The following is a 19443-nucleotide window of genomic DNA, read 5'->3' on the forward strand; positions in this document are numbered from 1 at the left end:
ATAGAGTTTACATATGTAGAATTATACATCTCGTGCATGAGAACTTCGATTTAACCCTCAATTATTCAATAACCATGTGGTAAAAAAACTTGAAAAAAATTGTATTTGTATGCTTGATGCCAAAGAATGTTATCACCAAATTTGATCAAATTCTGATTATTTTGAATTCGTGATCCACCCTCGTCAACGCATGATTTGGTCCAAACTGACTGCAGTTATTCTAGTTCGCCTTAAAAATTATTCTTCAACAATGTTTGAGCGCAGAAATGAGTATGATGCAGCATAATAGCTACTTAAGATTATTGGCCTTTAAAAGAATCAAAAAGATAAAACTCACGTCTGACTGCACGTCAAACATTGAATCTTTCCATTTGAATCGCTTCCACAAACATTGTGGGATTATCGTACTCTTCATTAATGAATAAGCGAATAAAAATTCGGCAGCATTGAAAAAAGGCCTTGGCACTCAATTAAGGCTATCAAGATGAACGCAAAATGTTACCACGATATCAATACGAATTGTCATTACTGTTGAGCGTGGCAAAATTACATTAAAGTCTCATTATGAATTGCACAATTTTCTTGCCTCTTGTGAGTCTCGCGTTTATTTTCAGTGGTAAGTTATTACATCAAATGTTCACTTTTTAAAAATAAAACAAGTAATGGAAAAAGCCTTTTACTTTAAACATCATAAATACATTTAACTTCACAATAAAGCAATTTGGAGGGAAGATAAACTTCAAAAAGAGAGGTTTCAAAAATAGAAGAATATTTCAATATTCCGTTCGGTCTACCAAAAAAAGTTCAAATTTTTCCACTTAAAAATATTCACATTTTCATCATCTGTCATTTCAATTAATGAGATTTTAACCCTTCGTTACTCAAACTTAATCAATGCGGATGAAGTGAATGATAGACTGAGACCTTGCGGCTACCATGAGATTCGGGATTATTGTGGAACATTATGCGAAGACAGATGCAATGCAGTTCGCCCTGAGTATTGAAACTCACAAGTGGTTAGTATCCCCCACTCCTATTTTTATAAATATAAAACTTTGACACATTTATATGTGTCAAAGTTTTTGGAGCTCAAGAATTTGATCACTTTTGATTTCGAATTTGGCTTATTGTCAACGCACATTTTGATAAATTGTAATTAAAGAATTGAGAAAAAAAAATTTTGAATTATTGTTTTCCATTGATATATTCAGCAACGATCAATGCGAGTGGAATACGCGACAAACTGAAGCCTTGCGGCCTCTACGAAGTAAGAGATCCTTGTGGGCCGTTATGCGAAGATAGATGCAACGCAGTTCGGCCTGAAACTTGTAGTGTACTGGTTGGTTATTTTTTACTTTTTCTTTCCACATTCAGATTATAGAAAGCGATTTAGAATAGTTATTTTTTGCCATTAGTATAATTTATTAATTGTGAAATGTTTTTAGACTTTTTAAATTTGACTGCGGATTCTTGACATCTATGAAAATTTCTCTATTGATATGATTTTGAAATAATTTACAAAATTCACATCCCAAAGTTGAGAATTTTCAAAAAAAATATTTGATCAGTCTAAGAAATTTAACTGGAAATCAGGAAAGAGTTTCATTGCCGTCCAAAAATGGGAATAACACATCACTATAAACGTACCATACTTCTTATGAATGTGCTTCATTTGTCATCAACAGTAATGCAGTTACAGCGGGTGTCGTTGCAAGGACGGATTTGCTAGGAATCCCTACACGAATCAATGCATTGAACGTGGACAGTGCCCCTTTGATGGATGTGCTCGTGGCGAGATCGCGGGTGCTTGCGGAAAAACCTGTGAAGGAACATGCTCAAATCCAACTGAGCCGACCAAATGTCAAACAATGGTTGGTCAAACTTTGCAATCGTAAAAAAGAAAAGTGGATCTCTCTTTATCCTCAAGAAGAATTATCCCGCATATCTGTTTTTGCAGCTCTGCTCAAAAATGGGAATGTCGTTGTGACCTGCAGGGAGGATTTGTGAGGAACCAGCGTACCGGACAATGTGTGCGAATGGGTGAATCCTGTAACATGGAATAAAGATGATTTTTAATTATTCTCGACAGCCACAGTGAAAAAATTGCTGACTCGATCGACCAATTGATCTTGGACTCCTCATCTTTTTAAGTGACTAAAAAAAATGAAATATTAAAAAATTTATTTATTACCGTTTAACCAACCATAATGGAATATGGAAGAATAAAATTTGAAAAAATATTATATTAGTCGTTAAGGAGGAACTAATTTATTCATCAACAAAAGTAATTTATCATTTGACATGAATTTAAAAACTTCGAAAAAATAATGCGTATGTTTCCACAAGACTCTAGTGGACATCTACGAATACGAGAAATGACACTTCTTACATTAATAAATTAACTGAATAATGAGTGGTGTTTTGGAAAATATTTATGAATTGATACTTTTCAAAATATTATATGAAATTCTGAATCTTAGTCGATACAGTAACGGAGGATGTTAGGGTTTTAAGGGGATATTGGGCCAGTAATGGGGGCTCGCACGATCGCGATGTCTATCAATGGTTGCTTGCAAAGCAGCTTCCATTGCCATTATCCTAGGACTTGCACTACCGTACAATAACTGAGCGTCTTTTGTTTTGGCTTGTATACGAGCTTCGCTCGTGACGAACGGTGCATCGTCTTTTGTATCTGTAGACGGACTTTCAGTTTCCGTCTTTCGTAAACGTTTCAACTCCATTTTATGACGAATACTTTGCTCCAGGAAATCGAGCATGTCTTTATCGACGTGAAACTCAAAATTTTCGTTGTTTTCATCTTCGTTATCTTCTTCCTCTTCTTTTTCTGCTTCTTCTCCAGTTTCAGGCCAGTTTATAGTTTCTTTGGATTGACTTTTATTACTGGTCCCATGAGACACTATCCGTCGCCCTATGTGATTAGCTTGGCTGCGAACCTTCTGGCGAAGTATATCGTTCTCATGTTCTAACGCGTAACAGCGAGATTTCCACCAAGCCACGCTGTGTCTGAAAATATGTATAAACATCATACTGATGCAAAAACCAATTTCATTTATCAGTGCCTATTTGCATGTTTTTTAGGTATTAATAAAATGAAAACCCCATTAGACATGTTCACGATTGTTGAGTTGTCGAAAATTACGCTCTAAACTCTTTCATCTATTGATTTTTCAATTTTCTAGGCATATTTTTGTTTACTGATGGAACATATTTGTTGCAATAATATGAAACGATAATGAAACATTCTTGAACGTATTAAATGCACAAGTAGTTTCGGACTGGACCAGGCTCATACTTGGATAATGAAGATTCAGAATGTATAATAAATGAGAAGCAACATTTTTTACAAGAGTGAATATAGTGTTTTTAAAGAGAGAAGAACACCCGTCCGTTCGTACAATCAGGTGCTTATGAATTTTAGGTTACTTGGGTCGTTTCGTATAAAATTGAAACCTCAATTTTTGCATACCTTTGTTGCCAATCTTGAGCAACTTTATAATTTTCCCAAAAGGTGTGTGCGCCTATCGAATATGATTGAGACTCTTCACTCGTCATATTTGTTGATATATTGTGAGAAAATTTTCGTCGTCCTGTTCCTTTAACCTCCAATTTCCGTCGAACCCGACGTTGCTTGTTTTTCAAATATCTCTTTCTCTTACGGGTCTTATTCTTTTTAGTACCTGCGAGTTCCATAATTAGTCGAGATAATTATGTTATTAAATCCATTATGTGACAGTAATCACAAATATGGATTCAGTTCCCAAAGATAAACAACTTGTGATGTACGATGTCAACAAAAAAATGTCCAATAAAAAAGGAACTGAAGTCCTGTGTCTAGTTTAGTGTTAGTGACGGCAATGCAACGAACGTCTGAATTCGTTGACGTTGACCGTAGTCATACACAATATTATGATGAGGACGCTGACATAGATCCGAAAAAAAACAGTGTTAGGTAGAATCGATAGAATTGACAAAAATCTAAAAATTCAAAAAACAGTCGTCATTTAAAGCTGCAACAGAGAGCATCGTGCTGTCCAATGTCGAAAAGATCATTTTTAAATGGCAAAATCGAGCGTATATGTAGAGATGGTAGAGATTGTATTTTCATATACCAACTTTTTCTTTCAAAACAATGACCAATTGATCTATATCGATACGGGAAAAAATAGTGACTGGGAAGAAAGACTGCATCACTCTCGAATATATGAAATTTACTTGCCACAATGAACCTGAAAAGGATCTAAAAAAGCAAGCACTTTCTCTCGTAACAAACAGATTCGATATTCCAATGGTGTATCTAGAAAAAACATTAATTGTGATCAAAAATGAAAACCAGGTATTTAAAAAAACACTCAATTGTTACAATATTCATTCTGTACAGTGAAATACATATTTTTATTAGAAATATATAACATTATAGTGACACTTTATACAAATCTAGAAAAAACACTAGACAGAAATGATAACAATTATAATTCAACGTTTACATAATCTCTTCTTCAGCATCTTTTAAGGCGTACATTTGCGTGTTGTTGTTTTTTTTAATCAAGAAATTTTTATCTCAATTCAACGAGACTTTGTGATAGGAAATTGGCTCAGTCATCGTTTTAAAATTGACTTGACAAAAGTTTATACACACGAATATACAGGGTATCCAACAAACACAGACCCGAAATATAATGTTGAGTTTAAAACTGAATTCTGAACCGAACAGTCAAACGATGTAATTCATTAGTTTCTCCCCTGAGAAGTTGCCGGTCGAAATACCTTTGGAAACTTGAAGTTGTAAATAATTTTACATAAAATGTTGCCATTCAACTTTTAACAATGTGATTGCAAAGTCTTCACGCAAAATTCACGGTACTTTCAATACATCATCGTCTAAGAACATGAAACGTTTAGTGTTAAAATACACCGTAAAGATTTCAATAAATCAAATGGCTTAAAACTGTTGTTTTTTTTTCGGAAACGGCACAAGCGATCACGCAAGAAAATGTTTGATTTATCCACTCGAAATAGCGATATTACCCGATAATGAAACTCACAAAACTAAAGAAATGATAAAAAATTATTTTTTTTTACAAACCTACGCGACCAGTTCCAACATAAATTGGCAATCCGTTATTGCAGACACGCCATTGTATTTAACTTTTTCCTTTCAAGCGCATCATACCAATGTTTTCACAATGAACAAAAAAATTATCAATTCATTCTAGACCAAATTAAACTACGTTTAAAAAAAATACGCTGGAATTAAAAAAAAAAACTACTAACATTTCTCGAGTGAATGAACAAATTGTTATTTGTTCTAAAAGCAATAAAGGATGCAATGTTTTCTGATACGAAGATGTTTCTCCCCACAGAAAGTCGTAAATTAAAGAGTGACGACAGGTGTTATTTCGTTGCGCTCGCTGCATGGTAAAATAACGTCCATAATCGAACTTTATAATTCTCAACCATTCAGAAGAATCTAGGGAATCCATTTATATTTTTTTTCAATTGGAGTCCGGCCCCGATTTAAAAAATTACTTTTGTAGACACTGCTCGTAGAATATCCTGTATATACATATATGGTCGTATGTACGTTTTTTCTCGTTATGAAATATCAATAGATATTGAGTATATTTTTTGTATTTATCCCATGTCACATTCGGACTGTGTTATAAATGAGAGATAGGAATTTTTCAAAAGAATTCGAAGATTTCGCGCGTGAGTAATTCGGTCGATGATCTCGAATTCACATATAAGATACGTTCAAGCCACGTTCGTAGGAGACTTCGTTGTTACCAAATTTAATATTATCACTTCCATTGCTGCTTTTACGTGATAATTTATCGGTATCGTTGTATTGTCTCGTGTTCGATGTAGCACTCGCCTCGTCCTCCGGATCGCTACTGGACGGTGAAACGTTCAACGGTTCTAGCCCTAATATTACACGCACGTTATCCGGCAAATCCTGTGCCACTGCCATCAATTGGTGGTAAATACCCTCCGCTTTTGATAATGCCCACGGGAGTTCGATGTGAAGTGATAAATCATTTATATGCTGAAAATGTAAATAACCAAAGTTTAAAATTTCACGAACACTTTGATCAATGCGATATTATTACTATATATTGTTGAATTTTGAAATACCATTAAAAATGTAGCAAGGGTTCGTATCGATAAAAATTTAAGCAATTCAGGATTACTAAAAAAAATTATTCAAAAGTGGCTGAAGAAAAGGAATGAAAATGGCAGTTGAAATCATACATTATACATGACTGAAAACGTGCACAATGTTTTCGGTTTGAAACAAAAGTAAACACCCATGACACGGGCTCTTTAAATAACATTCTCCCTCAAAAAAGATTAAAACAGTATCAAAGAGGTACAACTTTTGGCAAAACTCCACAGATATAAAAATGAAATCAAATATAAATATTTGAATAAATCTGTGATGTACGATAGAAGATTGTGTACAGGATGACCAAGAAAAATCTCGAGACACGTGTTCTACTGATTTACTAGATAATTGTTTTTTTTTCAACATTTCCAGGCGAATTGGTTTCTTAATAATATGAATGATCGTTAGCTGTCAATATGAATTTGGGTCACTAATATAGGCACCGTTGAAGAGGAGCTACAAAATGAAGGTACGAACGTTGGTAATAATGAACTTTTCGAGTAATTTAGCGTCCAAATGAACGAGAATAACAGTTAATTGAGAAATGGAGAGAGAAAAACGTAATAGGTAGATTTGCTTTCAATTCCAACGATTGAGTGCTTCAATAGGTGTCCGAACATACCTTTAGTATTTCGGTGAATCCATAACGATTTTCCATCAACATGCTTTTTTCAGTGTCGAGTATCGCCGCGCATAATAACAAATGAAAGTTTTTGCAAGGCAAATCAGTCCACAATATCTCCCATAGTTTCATAATGTCAACCGCGCTGAATTCACGTTTGAATAATACGAGAAGCCATCGAAAGCAGAAGAACATATTTCCCGATTCGTTCTTACTCAAATACTGTGCCAACTGAGGATCCGTAACGTTGAGCAGTGTGTACAACTGACACAGTTGTGCCTTCATACCAGCTTGATCCATTTCGAAATTGGTGCTCTGGAAAATATTGTACACTTTAGCGTAAATATGCAGGCAGCACTTTTAATAGACACTCGACATGCACGAGGGACAGTATTGAAATTTGATCGCTTACCACCTTGTCCATAAAACCGACGAAGCTCCAAAAAGCATCGACCTCGCTGTCCATCAGGCACAAAATGGGACTCAGTAAATCACTCATACCTTGTACGTATCCTAAGTCGAAGTTGTACATCACATACGTCATAAGAATATCGTACAACTGGGCAAGATGTGGGTTGTTGTCGCCTGCATAATACGGATGCGTTCTGTCGGTTCGATTGACATCTTTTTCTGAAAATTTTGCAATTAAATAAGTATAAAAAATAATATTGAATAATAAACATGTTTCTATTCAGGCACAACTGGATTATGTTTCTCACCAATTAAACTTTTTCTGTCTCTGTAATCGGAAAAACGATTTTCTTGTGCCGGCGTTATCGATCTCCATTGGAGCTTCATTTTAAAATACTCGTCGGTCTTTTCTTTCCTGAGTTCAATACGTTCCGCGTTCGTCGAATTCCACGGATAATAATTTAATAAAAATTTCCAAACTTCGTAGCGCAGAGGTGGCGATATTCCCTAAATGAGAAAATACAGAATAAAAAAACTTGGCTCTGTATACGAGTTTTGATTTTTCTAACGTTTGAATAGTCAACATTGTACAGTTTACCGACCCCTCGAAAAATGATTTCTCTCACAGCTCTCGAGTTGACGATCCTACCCTCAGCGTCTTTGCATCTATCCCACTGTTCTTGAGTCAAGGGCGCACCTGTTCAAGATTCATCATCAGAATAGGTACAATTCTAGTTCTTTTAATGCATTGATTTTTTTTTTTCAAATTTTACCACGAGGGCACGGCGGCCTGGGAGGTAAAACCGGACCCGACTGACCAATGACCTCGTACTCATCACCCGATCCACTCGTTGCAAGCGGTTGAGAATTCTCTATCGTCAACGAACGATTGAGGAGGTCTGCAACGGCCTCCTCTACTGGTTGTCTCACTGGTTCTTTGTAAACTGCAATAGCCAATAAAACTTGTAACTTAATAATATATCAAGATATAAATCACAATGTACATAAATCTGCAAAAATATTTCATCGCAGACAGACCGCCAGCCACTTTTACAAATTCAATTGACAAAAAAGCAATACTCTTGACTTTTTGTACGTTGAAAATTAGAAATGATGGATACATCAATAATTGATCGGTAGTTCACTAATTGTTTGTCACTTGAGATAAAATATTTGAAAAATTTGGGTTTTTCACTTACGCCAAATGTCGGCGAGTTTACTGAAAGCCTCAAGAGTTGTTTCGTAAGGCCGATTGTGTAAATCTTTAACAAATTTCCAGACATAATCCGAGGTGTTTTCTGGAAACAAGTCCAACTCTGCGAAAGATTTGTTCAATACCGAGCTTACTTCGTCAATAATGAGGTAGAGATTTTTGTCTGTTCTAGATTTGACAAATTTGACAAAGCCTTTTAAAGAATTTATGAAACTTTCGGCATTTGAGAGTTGAAAAAAAGCGACATAGGTTGTTCCGTCGCGTTGCATAAATATTAATTGTTGCCCGCCATGATTAATTCTCACAGACTTGAGTTCGAACAACATTATTCTGACGGATCTCGTACGCCCCAGAGAATCTGGACCATCCGATGAAGAGGATGTGCGCGTTCTCCTCGTATGGGAATCGACCAATGACCATTCCGGATCTTGATCTTGACTTTCTGACACCACAGAAACTTCTATTGGCTTCCATTCTATACACTTTCCAAAGCTCTGCAATTCGTAACATTTCACAGTTCAAATATATTCTCCATTGCAATAATAAATCAATTATATAAGCAATAAAACAGGATATGTAGAACATTAAACACATCGTTTTAATGCCCTATAACAAATTTTACAAAGATTTTTTATGGAGCTTTTTAAAAAAAAACTATCTGTCGATTGTCCAATCGATAAAAAACGAAACTTTACTGTAAGAAGATGGTAGAACAACCTTATCAATTACTTCTTAACCCTCAAATAAATCTATCGTGACTATTTGCATACTGAAATATTTCAAATTACCAATAATTCAACTGTCAAGTATTTTTAGCATAATTATCAGCTAAGGTCTTTACTATTGAGATATATACCATGCAGTGATTTGTGAATAGAAAACTATACCCTCAACATCATAATAAAATTTCAAGAAAAATGAATAATCACTTAGAATTTAACTCATAAAGCATATAAGAGGATGACACTGAAGTTTCCAACATTGGAGTCCAATGAAACAATATAAAAAAACTCTCCAATAATTCCAGTAATTCTCCAATTTTGTTCACTGCCGAATTTGCAATTTGTAGTTTTTCAACCTACACCAATGCTTCGTGAAATGAAAAATTGGTGAATTACAAATGTTTTTTTCGTTTATTTTGTTGTACTCCAATGCTGCAAACTTCAATGTCGTATAAAAGAAACCTTTGAGTTTTTTGACATCGCATTTTATAAGCTAAAAAAATTGCACAACACTGTCCTATAGCTTCCTGATTCGAGTTCTCCCATTTAATTTTCTCATGAGTATAATTCTAGGTTATTTAGTGTACAGCAGAAAATATGCCAATGCCAAATTCTTACATATTCCACAATATTTAGTGATCCTAAGCTGTGCACTTCGTCCTCTCTGGTATTTGCTCCCCTTAGAACCACTCCTGTGTGGATGCAAAGATCCTAGAAAAAAAGTAAATGATACATTATTGAAGTAAACATCAAATAATATTACTGCATTCGTGTAATTTGGTGAAACAGGTGGGTTTTAAGAAATAATTATTTTAAACATGAAATGGCATATTACAATTCGTACTTTGCCTTGTTCGATGGGTTCGAACATTGTGTAATATTTCCAAGAACGATTGTCTCTCTCTTGCTCTCTCACTTTAAACTTATACTATTCTAACACATTTTGATACTTCACATAACGTCCTACAGGAAAAAAATAAATAATGATAAGTCTTTTGTAAATCACCGGTAAAGGGAAATTTTATCGTAATCAAACGCGTATATTTTCAATGATTCTCAATTCTACACGCCCTTGAGTGTATACGCACTGTACTGTACTCAATTGTGACGCAGAGACGTTTCACATGCGCATGTGATAACACCAAAAGACACCACGCCACATACAGTGCTGGTGCATGCCTATTCAGAGTACTCAGACGATATTCAGACCGCTCGCGATTACCAAGCACATCCGAAATTAAACTCTCTTTTAACTCGATCCTGGTCGATTACATTTTTTCAACACTGCGCATCAAAAATCGATCGATGCTATTTTTTTCAGATAACGATATAGAATAAATTATAGGTACATTGACACTATTTGACATCTATGAGTTATAGTTCTGCATATGCCATAGAAACAATCAAGAGCAATACATAACAAAACAAACACCAGTACAAAACTTTTGGTACTCCCAATTGTGGCCAGAGTCCGAAACCTGACACTTCATTCCCATATATCAAAATGCGTGCTAGCTCGGCAAAATCGTTGACCGTTTCCACGCAGGAATCAAATGAAGGCATGTCGGTAATCTGAGAAATTTTCATCATTTTTTACGATACAATATTATGGAGCAGAGGGTTTTTTAAAACACGTTGAGTAGTTAGCATATGTTTTACGAAAAAAAAAATTGTATTAGTAAAATCATCAGTCATCGTTGTTTACTTCGGCATTGTTATTAAACATATAAGCATGCATGTTTGTAGTACAGTTATCGACTGCGAAACTCGAATATATCATATATATCTGGAAATCTTACCAGCTAGGTCGAATATTCTTTTTCATGCAGTGCGAATGTGACTGAATGTGACGTCATTTGAGATTCGAGATCACAGTCTACATGAGATATTCTTTATCCGTATATTGTTTTTCAGTATCCCATTGCTTTTTATCAATTTGGAAAAAAATCGTCGAATGGGATCAGAGTAATATTAAAGCTGTGTGACAAACCCGTCATGGATATTTCGTTGTTTCATGATGACAAGTAACAGCTGACAGTCCATGATAAACAATAACAGTCAACATAAAGTAAAATACCATTTTTACACCAATAATACGATAAAAATGTATGTAAACCGTGTAAATAATTCACTCATAAGAAACCAAGTATTAAATGAAATATCGCAATAATTGGCTGTGTATTCTAATCTAGCATTTCTACCAGTTGCGAAACATAATAATAAAAAATGGAGCAGACAATGCATGAAACAAATGAGGACACTCGAAGCAGTAATACACTGATGGACAGTGCAGAGATAGATGGAAATTTACGTTGCGAATCCCCAAAACGAGGAACAACATTGTCAACTAGCACAAGCAGTTTCGAGGCTCTGGATCCTCATGACCCAAATCTCAGTCGTCTAGCGAATACAATGTTCCAAAAAACGGGTGAATATCTTCAAGAGGAGTTGACAGCCACTCACGCAGATTATCGTTTATTGGAGAGGCTCAACAAAGAAGCTATATCCAAATATGCCGAATTGAAAACTATTTCGGCTAACGTAACACAATCTCTGGATGCCCTGAATCTTAAGTACAAAAAATTACAGCCTGTTCTGGATAATATTAATCAAATAGACGATAGCGTTACAAAACTTGAACAGGCGGCTTACAAATTAGCTGCTTACTCCAAACGATTGGAAGCAAAGTTCAAAGAAATGGAAAAAGAGAATAGAAATAAGTGAATTTACAGGTAGAACAGTGGATAATATATATGAGTGAAAAGAATTTCTGTGCGCACTGTACAGGCCAATCAAGATTAAATTTTTTGGTAAACTCTTATGTGTATATGAACATAAATGTTTTATCCTCATCAACAAATGAATAACAGTGAATCTAACATGAAAATTACCTGAAAACACAAACTTGACAAAAAAACTTGAACTGATAAACTCTTGAACCAATTCGTTTAGCAATTTCAACTATTCCTTCACAGAAAAGATTGTGAAATAAATTACATCGAATATATAAACAAGTAATTTGTTATCAAAGAAAATACACTGACATGTTCCAGAAAACATTCACTTTTTAAATTTTTCTCTGAAGTTTTAACTTCAAATAATCTGCAAGATGAATAACGAACAATATCTTCAGTCGTGCAGTATGGAAATTTTTGACCTCTTGTGTATGTGTATACAAAAAAGTAGAGATACAAATAAAATTTTGTTCAAACGACTGATATTACTCAGGCCGTTTTTGGGCATGAATCACTCATCCGGCTGCATAAAATTGTTACTGTATTATCCCAATTGTATGTACCCGTGTGCCTGATCACTGATCTTTTGCCGACGAGATCCTGCTGAAAAGAGTTTTTGCGGCAATGAAGATACAAATTATATATGAATACTTGAATAATTATATATACCTGTGAAAGAGATGAGAATTCTACCATTGATTGTAAATAATAAATCAAAGAGAATAAAAGACGAACGATATATATCAATGCTTTTTTAGTGTCCATTATTTTTCTCACGGGTCTTTTATTATTAAATCTTCCAAACTCGTCAAATGACAAATATTATATTTAAAACATATTGGTTTGTACAAGGAACAGAGTTTACATATTTCCGTAAAGGGTACATTGAATATGTTGCGAATTTAGTCATTTCTATGTTTGCTATTAAATTAGCACGAGAAACTTGAAATGGTCAATAGAATTTCATTTGGGCGTGTTATTTTGCTTTTGCTTATAGAGAAAAGTATTATTAGCAGAATGTAATTTAATGGCTATATGTGGGTGCACTTTCGGGACAAAGATCTCCGATTGCAGCGGGATGTATCACAACGATGAACCTGAAAAACTCGTTTGAGAACATAATATGTCGTTTCATCCTGAGTTTATTCACTTTTTGTAGTCAATGAATTCATTTAGGTATTTCATTTTTCCCTAACAATCCAAGAAATTGCCGGCCATCAACAATTCCAGAGCAATTTCAGGAGCTATCGGAAACTCTGGTATTTCAGTACTGCTGTTCGTGTAACGCACTTTGTATGTAAAGTACATGCACACTTTCTGAAGCACATGGGAACTGTAACAGATTTTATAAAATTTCAATGAAACAACTATCTTCGGAATTTTATAAACAAAAATGAGCTTGCAGATGAAAAAGTTGATCAAATGATTCAATCTGCATAACAGATGATGAATAAAAGATAAACGTTACTCACGGTATTTCCCGAAAGTTTACTTCATTCGCTTCATTTTCAGCGAATTGGCCAGGACCACTGAGCATAGCTTTAATGGTTCCGCTTGTGAGAGCATGCTCTCTCTTCACTATGAATTCATGGCCATCGCTGCTCACCAGTTTTACATACATTGCATCAGGACCCTCGCATCCTCCATAAACTGGACTAGACTCTTGCTGCAATGGAATGACACAAAGAAATTCAGACTTCAAAGCCAACGTCATTTGGTATTATTAAAATTAAATATGTTGAAGTTTAAAAATGTAAAAATTAAAATTGACTGTGTTCAAGCTCAGCTGTTTGAATGTTATATTATTTTTTCTACCAATGTTGCTGTATTTCTTGTAATGAATCGAACGAATTGTTGAATCTATATTTGAGAAGCATTTAAGTTAATTTGTAAAGGTAAATGAAATTTGACGTTTAAAGTTTTAAGTCATTCAGCCATCTGACATGAATGCATTTTAACGTCAGTATCCAAATAGATGGACTAGAAGAAAATCTATTGGATCAATAATGCTGACCCGCAACTTTTTCTTGGTAACTAAAAAGTGATTAAGTCATTATAAACAAGTTTCTCCCTTTAATTTCCAACGGAAATAATTGACAATACAATGTACACCTTGAAGAATATCAGCACCAGGTTTCAAAAAATTTCATATTTCAACTTAGATGAAAAACATTTTGTAGTATTAAAATATTGTTATAGGTTTAATATAATTCAAATATCTAGGAAAGAGAATAAGAAATTAGATATCAGAGTGCCTTCTGTATTGCATTATACCAATGTAAATTCAACTTTATCTAGACCTTCGTATACCAATAACTTTTCTCGCTGTTGTGTTATTGAAAAAATTTAGTGGTAATTTCCTGTAAACATCTTTTTAATCATCTGAATATGAGTGGAGGACATGAAATTGGAGAAATTTTACTCCCCAAGTTGTTTGTTATGGCAGATCAAAATATATATTCTATACCAATCGAATACTTTCGTTGCTCACTGTATATTCGTTGAGAGCATATATTCGCTCAAAATTCACTTGATTCTCATGATTTTCCGTGTCGGATAAAAATACCTGATCAACCAAGTTTTTAAATAATACAGAAATAAAATAAAAATAAAACGATCGTCGTGGAACCATGAAGATAGATACCGCATGCACGTCAACAGTAGACTTTCCATCCTCTTCTTCGTTTTCTCCTTTGTTATCATTGGGCTTTCAATACCAGACAAAATTTTGAGCATTAATTATCTAGCATCAAGATTGCAAATCTGGGTGCAGTTTATTTGAAAACGTGCAAATTAACTTCGAAACGACACTTTGTTTCAGATTTTCGATAGTAAGTCATGCAAGAGAATACAGGTCACCGAATTATTCATTCCGGAGTGTTATTACAGTATAAAAATCTGTATACTTAAATTTTATGCTTGTGCAGTCCATACCTTTTCAGCGTGCATATTTACGTCACTCGACATCGTTATTTCGCTCTTCTTTCAGCACAAAATTCTGCAAAATCGGAAATGAGTCAGATGAATTCCTGTAAAAAAAATTTCAAACTGTTTTTGATCTGTCGCAAACAACGATCTACCATTCACGTAAAAATGCAAACAATGACTGCACCGAAATATAGACTCACGGAATAATCGCAATTTTCCTTTTATGCTTTTTTATGAGGGCGATAAATGTTTTATTAAAACATGTGTCAGATAGACTGCAGGGTGATTACAAAAACTTTATTACAAATGCTTATCAATTACAAGTATCGAAGCTTCAGCGAGGTTATGTATGGCGACGAAGTTACCCGAGCCCCCCGAGCCCAAAAGTGCCGAGTGCCGAGATCCCGAGATTTCGTTGGCCGAGACCCGAGCGAGACTTGACGTTCTGTTTTTCTTTTTATCATGAACAGTCACCTAACCTAACTCTAACCGCGCGTACGTTTCTCGTTCTCGAATATTCGATATGCGCTTCACACATTCACGTCAAATACCGAGAACTAAAATTTTCGCTATACATGAAATCGCTAATATTTTTTATACGTTTTAATACATGTGTATTAGCACTTTCCATATGATTATATTCGATAATTTCAGTGATTTTTTATTTCGCTGTATGCTGTAGTAATTCATTTGCTATTGGGTAAAATATTCAATCTCCAGCCACTTACCGTAGTAGACCTTGTACGAGTGAAATGAAGAAGTATGAGAAACGTTGTTCGCACTTTTTCTATAGATATTAATTTATTAAGGTAACTCCTGTACTGCATGCTAGTCAAATGAGTGCTAAATTTTCAAAAAGTTTTTAGACCAAGTTTAACGTACCGATTAAATTCATTGTTAGTGGATTTGTACTACAGCATGTCTTAGGAGTCGCTGCCGCGACTCTAGATTAAGATGTAAAAATATTAAAAACGCTAGTTTTGCAAAACCATCAACTAATTAATGCAAATTTCCACGCTGACACATTTTCACTGGCGTTTTTCAAAGAATTATCTGCGTTTTTTCATCGATTTAATTGCAACAAGTCTCATTTTGTTCGTCGACTGCAGGTCCTCTATGAATCCACCATGTAGTTCTTTTGTTTAACTTGATCGTTTCACTGTTGCAGCTAATTGTTCATTAAATGAAAAAACTTTTTCATTCATAATTTCTGAAGGAATGAGTTTAAAGAAAAATCTACGTGATGAATTCGTAGAAGATCGATTAAGGAACAAAATGAGACTTGGTGCAATAAACAAAAAACGCAGATAATATTCTTTGAAAAATGCCAGTGAAAATGTGTCAGCGTGGAAATTTGCATTTACCAGTTAATGGTTTTGCAAAACTAGCGTTTTTAATATTTTTACATCTTAATAATTAAGATATGCTGTAATATAAATCCACTAATATAATACATTTAATCGGTACGTTAAACTTGGTCTAAAAGCGTTTTGAAAATTTAGCACTCATTTGACTAACATGCAGTACAGGAGTTACCTTAAGGTGATTGGATGTATCATTAAAGTATAATGCAATAGATTTTCAACGTCAATTTTTTAAAATTATTCTTTCGTAATAGCATTCAGTTTTTAAGCTAGAATAATTGTTCCCAAATCTTGCAAAAATGAAAATGTTATTGATTTTTTCTTTCGTCAACAATCTCGTACTTCTACAATATAGACAAAAGCGTCAATTCAAGGTTCTACAATTCATGGTGAGAGTTTATGACAATGATTAGGAATTGAAACTGTCAATTGAGTGGTTTTCTCATGTTACCTTTTTTGTTTTTTCAGAAAGCTCCATACAAATAGAAAAGTATTTGGTATCCGATGGCGATCGAAAATAATACTATTGAAGAGACATTCATTGAAAAAATTTCAAAATTACTGCAATTTTATCTGAATGGAACGCTTTGTTCAGAATGCACAATGCGCTAGAAATTTAGATTTTATTGATGAATTATATTTCAGGAATTTTCTGAGTAATGAACAGGGCTTTTTCCGATTAATAAATATAATTTCATTTCATGCAGTTTTATACACTTTTGTTCAAATTGGCAGGTTATTAATATTTTTCTGCTACTGATTCAGTGCAATATAATATCAGGAGTTGGCTTGTAACAAAGGAATGAAATAAACAACACACTTTTTTATTTTTAATAAAAAAAAAATAATAAATATATTTTCAATCACAGGTTCAAATGCGCAAAGTTCATACAACATGTTGGATGACAGCTCATAATTATTCTAATTATAAATAAAGTTCCAGAAAATTAAATTGTCCGACTTGTTTGATTGTGTTAAACCGATGAGACTTGTTCGTACACATCAAATATATTACAAGGAACTTGAAATATTCAGTCGCAAGAAATATTTACAGTGAAATACTGATGAAAAAAAAATTTGAATATCTTCGATGAGGTTTAATCAACTTCTTCGACGGTGGGGCCTTCGTAGTTGTTATTGGCCTGTCTGTATTGTGCTCCGCAGTCTCCAGGTCCAGCGGTCGCACCACCTTGATGGATTTTGGTCATAATGGGAGAGCATTGTTTTTGCAGCTCGTCGAGTTTGTGTTTGTATTCTTCTTTCTCCGCAAGCGTGTTGTTGTCCAGCCACTTGATGGTGTCGTCGCACAGTTGTCTCACACTGTTCTTGTCAGACTCGTTGAGTTTGGAACCACTCTCGTCTACCGCCTGTTTCACGGAGAAGACGTAACTCTCGATCTGATTACGAGCCTCGACTCTTTCCCGTTGTTCTTGATCCTGGTCTCGATAACGTTCGGCCTCGGCGAGCATCCGGTCGATCTCCTCACGAGACAATCGGCCTTTGTCGTTGGTGATACGAACGTCGTTGCTACGACCGCTCGCGGTATCCTTAGCGGTGACGTGGAGGATACCATTGGCGTCCATGTCGAAGGTGACATCGATCTTCGGAACTCCTCGAGGAGCGGGTGCAATGCCACTGAGTTCGAACTTACCAAGAATGTTGTTGTCCTTGGTCATGGCGCGTTCGCCCTCGAACACTTGGATGGTAACGCCCGGTTGATTGTCCGCGTACGTGGTGAAGGTCTGCGATTGTTTGCAGGGAATGCGAGCATTGCGCTCGATGATCTTGGTCATAACACCACCCGCGGTCTCGATACCGAGCGAAAGCGGGGCAACGTCGACTAGAAGAACGTCCTGAAGACTGGAGCTCTTGTCACCCTCGCCGGTAAGAATGGCAGCTTGAACCGCAGCACCGTAAGCGACAGCTTCGTCCGGATTGATGGAGAGGTTAAGCTGCTTACCGCAGAAGAAGTTCTGCAGCATCGATTGAATTTTTGGGATTCGAGTGGAGCCGCCAACGAGAACGACCTCGTGGATTGATCTTTTGTCCAATTTGGCATCGGCCAACGCTTTTTCGACCGGTTCTAACGTGGCCCTGAAGAGATCCGCGCACAGCTCTTCGAAACGTGCCCTCGAGATTTTCGTGTAAAAATCGAGACCCTCGTAAAGGGCGTCGATTTCGATGGTTGCCTCGGTGCTCGATGACAGGGTCCGTTTCGCTCTCTCAGCCGCTGTTCTCAATCTTCTCAGTGATCTCGGATTAGATTTGATGTTTTTCTTGAATTTTCTTTCGAACTCTTTACACAGATGGTCAACCAGTCTCGTGTCGAAGTCTTCGCCACCCAAATGAGTGTCACCGGCTGTTGACTTAACCTCAAACAACGAGCCCTCGTCGATCGTTAGAATCGACACGTCGAAAGTACCACCTCCGAGATCGAAGATAAGAACATTTTTCTCGCCCTTCAAGTTCTTATCCAAACCGTAAGCAAGAGCCGCCGCGGTTGGTTCGTTGATGATCCTTAAAACATTGAGTCCGGCTATCGCACCAGCATCCTTGGTCGCCTGACGCTGCGAATCGTTGAAATACGCCGGTACTGTGATGACTGCATCCCGTACACTCTGACCGAGGTAAGCCTCGGCCGTTTCCTTCATTTTCGTTAGAACCATCGACGAAATCTCTTCCGGGTTGAATCTTTTGTTTTCTCCGCGAAATTCTACCTGGATCTTTGGTTTTCCACCCTCGCTGACGACTTTGAATGGCCAATGTTTCATGTCACTCTGGATCTTCGGGTCGTCGAACTTCCTTCCAATTAACCTTTTCGCGTCGAAAACTGTGTTGGATGGATTCATGGCCACTTGGTTCTTCGCCGCATCGCCGATCAGTCGTTCGGTGTCTGTGAACGCAACGTAACTCGGTGTCGTTCTGTTGCCCTGGTCGTTGGCGATTATCTCCACTTTGCCTTGCTGCCATACTCCGACACAGGAGTATGTGGTTCCCAAATCGATTCCAATTGCAGGCATTTTTGATTTTACTTTACTCCTCACTTCTTCGTTCGTTGTGTTTCGTTTCGTTTCGTTTATTGTACTGACGCTCCGTCCGCTTGTGCTCGTATTTATACTCGCGCTCGCCCGGCAAGCTCCCTCCACTGGGCTCGAGAAACTTCCAGCTGACATGCGAACAGAGCTCTCTCGAACCTTCCTCCCCGTCGCCTCAACCGCCAAACCGGCCAAATCAATTCTATCTCAGTCTTTATTACGCTTCAAT

General features: G+C 36.1%; 5 protein-coding genes and 2 long non-coding RNA genes across 18 annotated transcripts; 3 read left to right on the forward strand and 4 right to left on the reverse strand.

Annotated features, from left to right (window-relative positions):
- The first annotated feature begins 641 nt into the window (after nucleotides 1–641).
- On the forward strand, nucleotides 642–2243 carry LOC122411194 (uncharacterized). Its single transcript, XR_006261111.1, has 4 exons — nucleotides 642–1016; nucleotides 1212–1339; nucleotides 1686–1871; nucleotides 1958–2243. It is a non-coding gene; the product is annotated as an uncharacterized lncRNA (long non-coding RNA).
- A 2-nt stretch (nucleotides 2244–2245) lies between these two features.
- Nucleotides 2246–3860, reverse strand: LOC122411187 (gem-associated protein 8-like). The gene is made up of 2 exons (XM_043419809.1): nucleotides 3488–3860; nucleotides 2246–3024 (listed from the first exon to the last, which is right to left on the reverse strand). Exons 1-2 carry the CDS (start codon nucleotides 3709–3711, stop codon nucleotides 2502–2504), a joined length of 747 nt encoding a protein of 248 aa, XP_043275744.1. The 5' UTR covers nucleotides 3712–3860; the 3' UTR covers nucleotides 2246–2501.
- A 178-nt stretch (nucleotides 3861–4038) lies between these two features.
- Nucleotides 4039–7995, forward strand: LOC122411195 (uncharacterized). The gene is made up of 3 exons (XR_006261113.1): nucleotides 4039–4354; nucleotides 6557–6653; nucleotides 7846–7995. It is a non-coding gene; the product is annotated as an uncharacterized lncRNA (long non-coding RNA).
- On the reverse strand, nucleotides 4395–10587 carry Tbc1d15-17 (TBC1 domain family member 15/17). The gene is made up of 10 exons (XM_043419802.1): nucleotides 10241–10587; nucleotides 9997–10115; nucleotides 9771–9863; nucleotides 8417–8924; nucleotides 7991–8161; nucleotides 7820–7914; nucleotides 7526–7724; nucleotides 7219–7436; nucleotides 6807–7121; nucleotides 4395–6064 (listed from the first exon to the last, which is right to left on the reverse strand). The coding sequence occupies exons 2-10, from the start codon at nucleotides 10021–10023 to the stop codon at nucleotides 5756–5758; spliced, it is 1935 nt and encodes a 644-aa protein (XP_043275737.1). The 5' UTR covers nucleotides 10024–10115; nucleotides 10241–10587; the 3' UTR covers nucleotides 4395–5755.
- An 803-nt stretch (nucleotides 10588–11390) lies between these two features.
- Nucleotides 11391–11876, forward strand: Blos2 (biogenesis of lysosome-related organelles complex 1 subunit 2). The gene has a single exon (XM_043419324.1). It carries the CDS (start codon nucleotides 11391–11393, stop codon nucleotides 11874–11876), a length of 486 nt encoding a protein of 161 aa, XP_043275259.1.
- Nucleotides 11877–12695: 819 nt separating this feature from the next.
- Nucleotides 12696–15618, reverse strand: EloC (elongin C). 12 transcript variants are annotated; one of them, XM_043419814.1, is made up of 5 exons: nucleotides 15544–15618; nucleotides 14822–14916; nucleotides 14532–14594; nucleotides 13360–13553; nucleotides 12696–13220 (listed from the first exon to the last, which is right to left on the reverse strand). In XM_043419814.1, the coding sequence occupies exons 2-5, from the start codon at nucleotides 14852–14854 to the stop codon at nucleotides 13079–13081; spliced, it is 432 nt and encodes a 143-aa protein (XP_043275749.1). In that variant the 5' UTR covers nucleotides 14855–14916; nucleotides 15544–15618; the 3' UTR covers nucleotides 12696–13078. The 12 variants fall into 12 exon arrangements, with proteins under 12 accessions (XP_043275749.1, XP_043275751.1, XP_043275748.1 ...); XM_043419816.1 differs by having other exon boundaries at nucleotides 14822–14885; nucleotides 15544–15607; XM_043419813.1 differs by lacking the exon at nucleotides 15544–15618 and adding an exon at nucleotides 15016–15262 and having other exon boundaries at nucleotides 14822–14885.
- Nucleotides 15619–16794: 1176 nt separating this feature from the next.
- LOC122411183 (major heat shock 70 kDa protein Ab-like) lies at nucleotides 16795–19326 on the reverse strand. Its single transcript, XM_043419801.1, has one exon. It carries the CDS (start codon nucleotides 19197–19199, stop codon nucleotides 17277–17279), a length of 1923 nt encoding a protein of 640 aa, XP_043275736.1. The 5' UTR covers nucleotides 19200–19326; the 3' UTR covers nucleotides 16795–17276.
- Between the last annotated feature and the right edge of the window lie 117 nt (nucleotides 19327–19443).

This window comes from Venturia canescens, chromosome 5 (genome assembly GCF_019457755.1).
Source record: "Venturia canescens isolate UGA chromosome 5, ASM1945775v1, whole genome shotgun sequence".
NCBI classification, from domain to species: Eukaryota; Metazoa; Arthropoda; class Insecta; order Hymenoptera; family Ichneumonidae; genus Venturia; species Venturia canescens.

Bases quoted from the DNA above. Each gene is read 5' to 3' on its own strand.
- Tbc1d15-17 (XM_043419802.1), bottom strand. From the start codon at position 10,023: ATGTTCGAACCCATCGAACAAGGCAAA. The intron at 9,864-9,996 runs GTACGAATTGTA...CTTTTTTTCTAG, and splicing joins AACCCATCGAACAAGGCAAA to GATCTTTGCATCCACACAGG. The intron at 8,925-9,770 runs GTAAGAATTTGG...TACGAATTGCAG, and splicing joins CACTAAATATTGTGGAATAT to AGCTTTGGAAAGTGTATAGA.
- LOC122411187 (XM_043419809.1), bottom strand. From the start codon at position 3,711: ATGGAACTCGCAGGTACTAAAAAGAATAAGACCCGTAAGAGAAAGAGA. The intron at 3,025-3,487 runs GTATGCAAAAAT...ACATATTTTCAG, and splicing joins GCTCAAGATTGGCAACAAAG to ACACAGCGTGGCTTGGTGGA.
- Blos2 (XM_043419324.1), top strand. From the start codon at position 11,391: ATGCATGAAACAAATGAGGACACTCGAAGCAGTAATACACTGATGGAC.
- EloC (XM_043419814.1), bottom strand. From the start codon at position 14,854: ATGTCGAGTGACGTAAATATGCACGCTGAAAAG. The intron at 13,554-14,531 runs GTATCTATCTTC...ATTCCATTGCAG, and splicing joins CTACTGTTGACGTGCATGCG to CAAGAGTCTAGTCCAGTTTA. The intron at 13,221-13,359 runs GTGAGTAACGTT...AATCTGTTACAG, and splicing joins GTAAACTTTCGGGAAATACC to TTCCCATGTGCTTCAGAAAG.
- LOC122411183 (XM_043419801.1), bottom strand. From the start codon at position 19,199: ATGCCTGCAATTGGAATCGATTTGGGAACCACATACTCCTGTGTCGGA.